The sequence below is a fragment of the Sipha flava genome, unplaced genomic scaffold (assembly GCF_003268045.1).
Source record: "Sipha flava isolate LNK unplaced genomic scaffold, YSA_version1 226_pilon_pilon, whole genome shotgun sequence".
Lineage (NCBI taxonomy): Eukaryota > Metazoa > Arthropoda > Insecta > Hemiptera > Aphididae > Sipha > Sipha flava.
The window spans coordinates 52737-65840 of record NW_020272861.1 but is presented as its reverse complement, the minus strand read 5'-3'; the positions used below and the strand labels follow the sequence as shown (position 1 = coordinate 65840).

At 29.1% G+C, this 13104-nt stretch overlaps 1 protein-coding gene across 1 annotated transcript in view; it reads right to left on the bottom strand.

The window, feature by feature from the left end:
• LOC112683445 (zinc finger protein ush) overlaps positions 1-8627 on the bottom strand; it is a 101351-nt gene extending 92724 nt beyond the window's left edge. The window contains exon 1 of the mRNA XM_025554494.1: positions 7745-8627. Coding sequence (XP_025410279.1) covers positions 7745-7832 — 88 coding nt within the window. The 5' untranslated portion in view covers positions 7833-8627. The remainder of the gene's footprint in view (positions 1-7744) is intronic.
• Between the last annotated feature and the right edge of the window lie 4477 nt (positions 8628-13104).

Sequence of the window (13104 nt, the reverse complement as noted above, 5' to 3'; positions counted from 1 at the left end):
AAATTCTATGATTTGAAATTCAAACATATCTTAAGTACTAAACTACTGTAATTTAGTGGTGCAATCATATATTTAATTAACTATTATTAATAATTATTATTATATTGGCATTATGCTTATTTTAAAAATAATTTAAATACATCAATAATAATTATTGTAAATATATTAGGTGTACCTATAAATTCAATTTTCTCTAACTCCAGTTACTAGTAAAATATACACTTTAAATTATATAAGCTAATAAATAGTTTAATCGCGTTTTTATCGATTAATATCAGTAAAAAAACAGAAAAATGTTGAAATTTATTTTAATTATTTAAATTTATCTTAAAATCAGAGATAGTTAAGAACAAAAGCGATGATTTATAATACAATTACAGCACATTAAAATATGAAATTAATTTAAAAGTTTCCCAGAATAATCAATAAAAATGTATACAATTTGAATCAATACAAACAGAAAAGTTTGATGTTACCAAATTTTTATATTCATTAGACGTTGTAACATAATTGTAATTCATCACGCAGTAAGTGACATCATATCGAAATTTACAATAGACAACTGACTGCAAAGGGCAAATAATAAGATAATTTTAAACTTCAAAGGTTTAAAAATTTAAATTTAGACAAAATAATTGTAATTAATTAAAATCATGAGTTATGATTACATAATCTGATATTTTAAATTTATTAGACTCTTAAATAATTATTTTTAATGAATATAAAAAAAATACCAATAAATGTGAATAATTTATCTTTTATAATTTTTAAACTTGAATTATTTAATTTTGATTTTGCGAATGGTTAATTTTAAAATATTTTATGTACAAACAATTGAACATATTTTTTTTTTCGTTTAAATCTTTTATGTGTCTTATCAATAGTGTATAAACCACAGTGTCAGCATACACAATGCATTACTCGTACGACACAAATATATTTAAAATCTTACTATAGGTACCTGCATATTTCTTTTCTTTCCAACATAAATAACTCGAGATGCACAACATTATAATTGTTATGTACGTATCTATTTCAAACCTACACTTGACCTGGTAATAGTCAAGCAAGTCTAACACATGGTTCACCGCATATGCGCATTAAAATGATTCAATAATAAACGAGCAAAAAATCGTTTACGTGAAAAATGAAATATAATATAAAGATCGTCGTATGTTGCTGTAGCAAGTATTAAGTAAGTCAGTAAATGTTTTAGTAGTATCCACGCGTATTCGCGAGACGAACCGAGGGAAAAAAAGTGATTTAAATACGAAAGGCGACACAGATGACGTGTCACGTGACGGCACTAACAATAGAATTAAATTCACGATATGTGCACAAGTAGAAAAAAAATAATATTATAATCCGTAAACGTATCTACGCAGAGATGAATTACTACCAATATACTGTATAGGGTTTTTTTTTTTTGGTATAGGTCCAACTGGTCACGAGAAATAGTAAGATTCTATTATTATTTTTATTTGTATACTATGTTTATTATATTTTATTTTATACGGACAGAATATTTACGACGTTATATTATATATGTATTTTCAATGATAATTTGCAACGAATGGAAAATTGTAATTCCATTCACGAGCGTTCACTGCAGAATCTGAGAGAAACACAATATGACGAATGTCAATCAAAAACAAACTATGAATGAAATAAAGCTTTTATCTAAAATATATTGTAAGATAATTGCAAAACAATTACTATAAGAATATTTTTTATTAATGGTAATATAATTTTATTTAAAAGTACGTTTATACACGTAATGAGGTGTTAAATTTGCGTAAAATCCTTAGGGGATAAGGGGGATCACGTACTATTATCAACTTATTAGTCTTATGAAAAACATATATAATCAGCGCCGGTCTGGGCGGGAGTTTCCCGGTGGACCGCTTGTTTGAATGGGCGACTTTTACTCGTTCGAAGTTTTTTTTAGGTTTATCGGCTTACACTCATTGTGTAGACAGACATAGACGTATTTTCCAATGCCATTGCATTAGAAACTATCTAAAATTAATAAACGGTCTTTTAATTTTTAATAATAATATTAAGTGTTCAAATTCTCAAAATAATATACAAAGATTTTATATGAAATTATACGTTTTTTTTTTAGGATTGTTTTTATAACTTTGATATATCTGAGTAGACCAATTTTTTTTATTTTCCCGACTGAAATTTCTGTCCCAGTCCGGCCCTGAATGTAATTGATCAATCTTTTTTAGTTGATATGAAATAAAATATTATGTAGACATAACACATTAATAATTTCAACATCCTATATTTTTAATTTAAAAATGAACCTATTAACTATTGTAATTTTCAAAAACGTATAAAAATTTCAAAATTCGAAAACACAATAACTATTATAATTAATGTTCCGACCCATCATATCTTTCTATTATTAGAATTTAAAATATTTAAGATAACATTACACAAAATTCACTATAGGACGGACTCAATATAAAAAAAAAATAAATATTCTTATCTCGATGAAGAAACTACTTGAATCGTTAGTGTATGTCTTGACCAGTTTCGAACCTTCTAGACGCCACTATTGTGACTGAAGAACACGTGTAAAGACACTATTATACTCATGACTATTAATTTCCATCAGATTCGATAGTAAAATAACTGTAACAATGTTCAACGGATGTCATAAGATTAGAACCTTAAAAAACACATAATTTAACTTTAATTAAATCCCGATTCCCATGCAATAATTTTTTATTAAGATATTTATGCTTGTTCGTAAAACGAAAAATTTCAATATACATATTGTGAAAAAAATCTAAAAATAAGTATTTAGTAATCATGTCTTTAAACACGAAAATGAAATTTGAATAATATTAAATCCATCACATTTTATGCCAAATTATTTAAAAAACTAATAGAAGTATAAAAATATTTATTTGAAAATACGGTAGTATTTTTTCTATGAAACTTAGCATACATTTAATATACTGGTATGCAACATTTTTAAACTTTCTTTGCATTGTATACGCATCACTTTTTAATTCTTATCATAGATTATTTGTTTTTTTAATAATTGAATAATTTAAACTGATGACATTTATAAATGTCAAGTTTTATTTTGTCAAATAAAGTAATGATAATAACGTATGTAACTTATCAACCAACCGAGATGACTTGTAAAACATTAAATTAAATATTGTTTGCCAGATTATCGGTTACTATACAATACATATTTGCATAGCAATAGTCAATTATTTAATCTGAATGCTGTAGATACATTAATAAATTAATACGTTAACACTGATGCGTATAACCGCGTAAAAAAATATAATAAGTGTCATTTGACATAATTCACTATTATTTATGAAGCCATTAAAAACATCATCGCGATGCATGTGATGGGCCTTCATTATTATTTTAAGTATTTCGGAAAATATACGACCAGTGAACAGAAAAAAGGGGAGGAGGAGTTTTTATATGATAAATCGATATTGATAAAATAAAGAGTTTAGTGTATTTATACATATAATATATACTGTATGTGTACACATAAAGATTTCGTAAACAAGGAACGCCTAATGGTCACGTTGTGTCTTGCTCGCCGCCGTTCATCCGTGACCCTTAAAAATAAAAAAGATAAGAAATTTTTTTTTTCACGGACTCTTTTATCCGTGAGAATCGATGACGTAACTATACAAATATTTGAATACGTACAATCGTGTTGTACCTGTTGTCGTTTTTTCTTCTCCCCCTCATCATTGGTTTACACTAATATGATAGGTATATAAACATGTTGGAGCAATCAAACGTGCCGGAGGTCAAAATTACAACAATGGTAACTCGCGTATTGAGATAGAAATCCAACATAATAAAAGTGACACTAACTTTATTTTTATTATTTATATCGATGCGTACTAATTGCGTGTGATGAGATAATACGAAAAAAGTCATATAATCGTGACATTATGGCGATTGAAAAATAATATTTAATTACGTGCAAGACAAAGAGCAAACGGAAGTATTTAAATTAAATTGAATAAATATAAATCTAAATTTCTTGAAAACAATCACATTTAACGGGCAATACAAAAACATGGTAGCCAAAGCCAATCGAGTCATTTGTTTAACAAATTTACAAATGTTACTAAGTAATATAAATCTTACTCAAAACATTGTACTTCCTTGTATGTAAAATATCTGAAATTTAACTAAAATTAGATTTCTACACCTCCATTTAAAACATTCTACGAAATAATCTCATAAGAGTTATGTGTACATATATAAATAATTTCTTCAATGGATTACTACCGTTTATTTGAAATTATATGATATACATATATATACAGGCAGTGTCGGTTAAGGTCCTTTTACTCATACCTCTTAAATTTCTAAGAATAATTATTGATTACAATGATTGTTCATTATAATAATTTTGTATAATTGTTATCTAATTATAAATCACTTGATCCCTGACAGTATATAACTTTTATTTCGTTATCAGAGAATCGTATTAAGTGAAAACGTATAGTTCTTTTTACATTCTATTCAAAACGATCGCACAAGAACAAATACACTTTATGTACATTACCATTATCTACACAAATTATTTAAGAAACACTTATCCATAACGACGATGTTGTTATTTTAATATTATTATTTTTTTATTTTTTTTACCGACTTCTTACCATAACACACATTTTGAACGATAATATACCCAGTAAATATATTAAAAAATATATTAGCTGTTCATGTATTTCACCTGAAAATTATGATATGTTAGACTAAAAAAATACTCACAAAAAACTATGAAAATATCTAAAAATTACAAGTTCAATTTTGATCATAGAGGAGTATACATAATTTGTTGTACAATGTATTAAATTTGATAATTGATATTTTGATAAAAACAAAAAAAAAATGTTAACTTAAATTTAATTTCCTTTAGATCCCTAAGCCTATCTTAAAAAGTAATTTTGACAAATCTTAAAATAACCATTTATAATTTTTTCAGATTTGATTAAAATATAGTACGATTTCATAGAAGTAATATAGGAATAAATGGAATAATAATAACGGACAAGTTTTTTATATTATACGCTCTTGGTTAAATACCTGCCAATGAATTTAGGAGATGAAAACATTTTAATTTAACAATAATTACTGGAAAATGTAGTCAATAAATAACGAATTAGATACCGGCAGAAAAAAATAAATACATTGTCGTTTATTATCAAACATAAAAATAAATGAATCGTTTATCAAGACTTAAGTCCTTAAGATTAATGAAAGTATACAACTAAAATACATCGACCAACAATGTCTAAAGAATATTTAAGTTTAATTCACTCGGAAATCGCATTGTAAAATTAATAAGTCTACTTAAAAATAGATATTATATTTGAATTCGTTCATCATATTATACTCGACTAGCGTTTATCAAGTAAAAAAAACTAGAGTATAATTCAAGATTATTATATAAAATATACAAATTCACGTAATAAAATATTATCATTTACTATTTATACATCAAGTTGGTTTTTATGAGGGTTTTTATTTGCTAACATAATAACAGGTAAATTTTTAATAACATTTAATCGTCTTAAAAATTAATTAATTGTGTTTATTGAATACAATGTACGTGTATTATAGACTAGCATATTCGCATGCACGTAATATTTTATTATAACACCTTTTTTATAGAACCTATAATAATATAAATTTCCATCAATGAACATAAACTTCTCCTGACTACGCTATCAAATCGTTTGATTTACTTTTACTATAATAAGAGTCATGGAGAGTACAAACTTAACGTCATCTATAACAATATGGGAGTATAACGTCTTATTGAAAATATTATTATTACTTTTGCGTATGAAAACAATGTTACTTTTACTAGCATTGATTACAGAAACCAATTTAAAAACATTCTACACGACTCTCATCCTATACATAAATACTACACGAATGAACACGTGTGAAAATATCTGCGAAACTTATCGTTATATCATCATCATTAATATTTTTTTACTTCATAACTTATGGCTTTAACGACTGATACACGAATTATTTTTATATTTACAATCGCACACATATTCGTGTGTGCGGAAAACAATTAAGTTTACCATTAAATAATAAAAATAACCAAACTCATATAGATACTTAAAAATAAGATAACTAACAAGTATTATTTTATTTATTGAAATACTCTATGTTAAATATTAAATAAAAAGACGGCTCCGTTCAGATTTAACTTAATAAATTATTGCAATTGAACGAACACTGCAGTTCCAAACCCATTATACACATAAAAAATTCGATGGTCTTGATTAGATGTATTATTGACCACTACTAATACGTTTAAGATAAATAACCGTCTGGTGTTTGAAATATAATAATACAATTTGTATTTCTATCAGAACGGGGCGGGGTAAGGTTAATCCACAAAGATTATAATTAAAAGAGGGTGTATGGAAAGATAACGAAAAAAAAACTACAACCCAGAGATGACTATCGTTCGGTAACATTTTGAGAGATTTAAAGATGAAAACGCGGACCTGGGTCGAGTTATCCAATAATGTTATCAGCAGGATAATGTGAATGCGCCGGGTCCCATCAGTTCTCGTCTAATCTGTACGACTCATCTGGGGAGTCCAACCGAGATGATAGAGCACGAACTATCAAACATCATCAAGGGCAAACCTATATAACCAGTCTACCCAAGTATATGCATGAATACATTCACGCATATGAAATGTGTGTATTATCGCAATTATGAGATAGGTTCAGAACCAAATGTGTGACAAACAACAATTTCTTTTTTTCCATTTCACAATGTACAGTACAAAATATATCATACCATAAAATCCATAATTATATTATTCTCAAAAAGTAATAATTATAAAAGATAATTATTAAAGTAAACACACGATACGATAGGTTTGTTGGAATCTGAATATTACTGATTGATATTGAAAAGAAAAATGTGATTTTTAATATAAAAAAAAAAGTATAATTTTCGAGATACTTAACGAAAACAAAATAATTAAAACTACTAATATATATATATATAATCCTAAAGGATATTAGATTGACACACATAAGTATTTTTATCAGTTATAACATAATGAGTTTTAATATTTCCAATGAATTCATAATTTCAACGAATAAAAAAATAAAATAACTAACGAAAAAAAATTTGGGAAATAATATTATTGCCTTTATATTAATGTCGATAACAAACATTTACACCAATAATTTTATCGGGGTCACGTCTTTAAGACTCAAGACGGATAATCGGCAATTGAAGATTTAAAAAAAAAAACGGCACGATACCCAAGTCAGCGATTATCGTACGCGACACTCAACGTCCACGTGTTCGGGCGGACCACTCGATAACTCTTGATAGATATCTACTCTTATTTTATAGTGTCTATCCCTCTCTTTTTTTCTCTCTATCTCGCACACATCACACACACGGGTTTCATTATTATAATAATGTTAACTTTTTTTTTTTTTTAATTTTATCATCGAGACCAAATCCTCTTTGCGCGGTTTCTCGACACCACGTTAATAGATATACCACCTATACGCAAATCCGTTATTGCGATTCAAATTTAAACGTGTTAAAAACATTACGCAAAAAAAAAAATAATGATAAAAAAATATAATTAATAAAGTTTAGTTAAAATATAAATAAGCTCGCGCGCGCACACGTAATGCGTTATAAGTTCGACAGATTAGCTCGTTTCGTTCTTACGTTTCAGCGGCTTCGGGTTGCTCTGTTTCCTTCTGGACATGGCGGCTGCGGTTTTCCTTCGACTAATCGTTGGCGACGAGCATCTCATACGCAACTGCTGGTCGTTATCAAATGTTGTCGGCAGCGGCAACGACAACCGTGGTGGCGATGGTAGCAGCGGCAGCGATAAACGACGCGACGCGTTTTTCAATATTTACTTGACGCTCGCGCGCGAGCCAAGATGGAGATAACGCGGCGCGACTACGATACGGGGCCCCGACCGATTGTCGAAACGATTACGCGGTGGTCATATTTTGTTTTTTTTTCCACGATCTCGACCGATGAACACGCACCACCGAGTAATATTAGGCTCAACGATGATTACAACAACAACAACAAAAATAATGATAACAGTATTGCGCGCACACGCGGCAAGGTCTCGGAAGTCGCAACGAGCGTTGTGTTGATCGACGAGATGTCGTGCGGCGGCGGCGGCGAATCGAATGAGACACGATAAGAATGATTACTACTATTATTAACGAGTTAGGTGGTAGCAGTAGTGGTAGTGGTAGTAGTAGTCGACGGACCTTTTGGTCTCGCGAAACGATTAATGAGAGGAGGAGAACCGGAGGAAGGAGTTCGCGGAATTACGAAAACCAAATTTAACGACGCGGTTGTCGACTCGGGAAAACGAACGTGTGAATAAAAAAAAGTAAACGAATAAAACCGTCGTCGAAGTTTTACGTCACGCGTTCCGTATGAATATGTATCGCGTTCGCGTTGTGATTTATACGAAGAGCAGAAAAAAAAAACGAACGCGCACGCGCTCAATCGACGAACGGTAACGGAACAACAGACCTTACGAGTCGGACGCGGCAATGCGACTGGCGACGGCGGCACACAGATACTGTACTACTACGACGGCGGTGGCGGCGGCTGCTACGACGGTGGCGGCGGCGTTATCGGAGAACGAACCCACATATTATTATTATTATTATTGTAATGTAAAACGAATATATAATTTATATGTATTCATTTATGTGTATTTATGTATGTTTATTCAGATATATATATATATATGTGTGTGTGTGTGTGTGTGTGTGTGTGTGGGTGTGTGTGCGTGTCGGTTCGCGTTCATGTGATAATGAAATCACATACAAACACGCACACATACGCACATGGACACGATTTTTATACCGTTTTCTCTCATTATTCTACGTCCTTTACAATTATTGTTATTATTATTACTAAACGGATATTTTTTTTGATTGTTTATAAAAATATTTTCTGTTATACGAACGACCGTAGTGGTAATCAATGAGAAAGTTGATTCCATAGTGAGCAAACAATACGAACCGGAACGATCGTTGACGAGTAGGATTTCATTTGAAAAATGAGTTTTAAAATATTTTAAATTTCGTTATTTTCGGTTTCAGTAAAAAAAAAAAAAAAAATGTATGTAAATATTTTACATTCAACGAATACACCGATGACTTTTTTCTACAATCCAGTCGATCACGTCACCGGTATTTGATGTTTAGACCTATTGTAGGAAATTAATGAACGGTGTAATTCAATCGCATTTTTTTTATGTAATTAATGTAAAGGCCAAAGCGATTTTCTAATTTACTTCAAATACTAGGATACCAAATGTTTAAAAATATTTTACTACATTTCATATTACATTACAAGACGAGTCCGCTACAAGTAAGATACAAATTAAAATGAAATGCATTACGGAAACTAAGTATTTATAAAAGGGAGAAAGAAGGATTGGTATTGGCAATGCGCAATAGACGTATGATTGGAATTGTTTAGAGTAGTTTAGTTTTTAAAGTAGTTTATGGGCGAGAAAGAAATGTGGAAGGGAACATATAATCTTGGACGGTGGACAGAAACATTGAAAAAACCCTAAATAACGATTCAGGGATATAAATTTACGAAGAAGTAGATTAGACAGCAATATTTGCAGAATATATATTTGTGTATATGCAGAATTTCGACGATCGAAAATACTTTCTACGGATAAAAGACGTTGTACTGGTGTGTAATCGTGGGGTGGACAGGGTATATTCAGTTTCCAAGCAGCGAGACGAGGGATTTTTCTTTGATTAATATTTCATGTACAATCAAATGTTTTTACACAGCTCAAATTCTAGTCCTTAGGAATTATCATCTCTGATGACCTCTACTGGTGGGTGTGTGAACCACGGGCAAGACCGTAACTGAAAAAAAATTTCGGGAGATGGGTCTAAATTATTATTAATTATTAAATTATTATTAAATTATTAATTATTTTAATTATTAAATTATTACAATTTATAGTTAATAAACTATATTCATCGCTAAAATGTTTCTACTTTTGAAAATTTCGGGGTGGTCCGTCCACGTGTATGTATGTACATATATAGGAATCAGGTACCAGCATAGAACTAATATATATATATATACACGTGCGGATGTGACATGTGTACTGCAGTTGCATCTGAGGGCTGTACGGCTATAGTTACAGAAACAATAAATTATAAAACACCTACTCGTCCGAGGACGTACAATTACTTACGTCTTTTAGTACGATAAGGTTATTGTTTATGTACTTATATGCCATAGATTTTATTTAAAATTATTTGTTTTTGTTTTCGTCTTAGATATAACTATTATTATTATATGTATATACATATACCAGACTCGTATATAGATGTACAGATGTAAGTAAACATAGTTAAATGTTTAAGTTCGACAGAATAAGAAACTAAATCATTTAATTGACGTTCAGGTCATTCAATGAGTATAATAATTATACTCATTAATTATTAATGGAGTTTGACGAATTGGTATTTTCAAAATTAAATTTAATGTACACATATACATAATAACAATATTTCATTTTAAGATGGTATTCACATATTTGAGTATATATTAGTACTAAAAACAAAATTAGAAACAAGAATAACAGATACCTATTGTATATGTATAAGTACACTCAGATTACTTGGCTGTGCAGGGGCCCTTGGGCACACATAGTTTAGGGGTTCTTTTAGAAGCAAGAGTACGATTGCTATCAATTTCCAAATTTTGGAATATAAACATTTGGAATTCGAAACGGTATTTTTAGACTTATTTCTTTGTTCAAAAACGTATCAACAATATTATTTTATCATAGAAATATAAAAATAAATAATCTTGTAGCCGTCTGTCATTGTCTGTCGATAACTTGTTGTTAATCAAATTTATCGCTAAAGAAAAAATCGTCGTATTCATAACATTTGAATTTTGTGTTGAATATTATTCATTATTATTTTTAAATTATTACTTATTATTTAAGCATAACAGTCAAAAATTTAGCTGAGATAGGTTGTGTCAATATGTTATAACTTAAATGTATACTATGTACATTAAACGTATTTTATAAATTATATTTTTCTGAACGTCTGTTGGTCGGGAGTTCTAGGCTCGTACCTCACGTGCCCTTAAATTAAAGACAGTATCGTATATACATTTATGCCGTATGGCGATCCATAGATGATAAATAAAACGAAATAGTTATAATTAGTTTTGACAAAAACCATAATAAAGTGAAATATTTTTTTTATTATAGCTTAATAGTTGAATGCGAATTCTTAAATACCTACTTAAATTTGACCCAATACCTAATAATTAAGTAAATATGATTACAGAAAAAATAAATTCTTATCGACGAAAAAAAAATTAAGCTATATCTAATCTTTCACAATATATATAAGAATCAAAAACAATACACATTGATAGTGTTTCTTAAAGGGTGTTGTAATACTGCCGTTTCGTGGCACATTGGTGCCGTTATAAGTTTTCCGGCAAAACTATTCTCCGGGGCCTAAAATTACTTGTGAATTTAGTAGAATACAATAAGTGAGATAAAATTCTGTTATAGCTTAAAATTGCTTCAATAACAGTGTAAAAATGTTATTTGGGAACCACTAGAGTAATAAATAATTATGTCTACATACCTATATTCGAATATTAACAATATTATTAATATTTATTATTCTGTCATATAAAGTGTTTGTTTTCATTTTATCAAGTATATAACCGAATTTGTGCAACAAAAAAATAATTAATTTTCTCGATTTGGTCTTAAGTTTTTGAATTCTCGATTTCTTACAGTTGGTTTTAAGTCGTATACGAATTTACATTCCAAGATACTGGAGCAATACCAAAGTGATTCAAAGGACTTTTATCACAAAAAAAATTGGTAAACATAACATGCAAAAATTAGTTTCCAAGTTAAGTATTAATGGTACCTATTATAAATATTGACCATACCAAAATATCGAATCTTGTATCAGCAATGTAGTACCTATATCGATCGCAAAAATGATGAATAATCGAATGGTTTTAAAAACGAAAAAATTGCATAGCAATAAGAGAATTGTTTTTTTAATTTATTTTCATGTATATACATATATAGTGTCATAGGTTACTCTACTGTAGACATAACAATGAATGTATCAGTGATTAGTGCAAAATGACTAAAATTTTCAGTCACACAGCCAGAATAACAGCAGGTCACATTCTTTTCACACCGTAAGCCACGTTTTCTACGTATATAAACGTATATATATATAATAACCATAATACATATAAATTTATTTTATATTGGAAAAACTTGTACTACCCAAAGTCTTTATATAATTTAATAAAATTATTATTCCGTAGTAAGTAGAATTACATCATTTAAATTAACTTTACATTTAGTACACAGAAAATCTTTTTTAGCACATTTTAAGAAATCCAAAAAAAAAAAAATAAAATAACATTTCTCAAAAATATAAATTAATGAAACTACACGCCTTTTTAGGGCCCCGTGCATTGTAACAAAAACACTTTTATTTTCATATAATTAATTAAACTTGTACATAAACTAAAATTCAAGACGATGTAATATAGTCAAGCATGGTAATGGAACATGATAATGGAAAACCATATTTTTCGGATCAAAAACTTAAATGTCGTAAAAATCAATAACGTCGATTTGAAATACTGTCAAGTAGTTTATTATATGCATGACACAATCTCATACATAATAATATGGCAGCATATGAATTGTGTCTCTAGAAAAAACAAAATACGTCGTGACAATCGCATTGCGTGCGTGGTTTTCTCACAACACGGTTTTTCGACGACGGTTTCGAGTTGCACCCGCAATGATAATGGTGGATATTATATTATATTGATACATTATTTATAAGTATAGCACAAAGTCGTAAACAAGGAGGGATGTTAGACCCCCCCTCCAGGAATATTTTATTAATATATAACTGAATGATTTTAAATTCCTATTACATTTAAAATTTTAAAATTTGCTAGCCAAAAAAAATATCTATACTTTAAACCCATCCCCT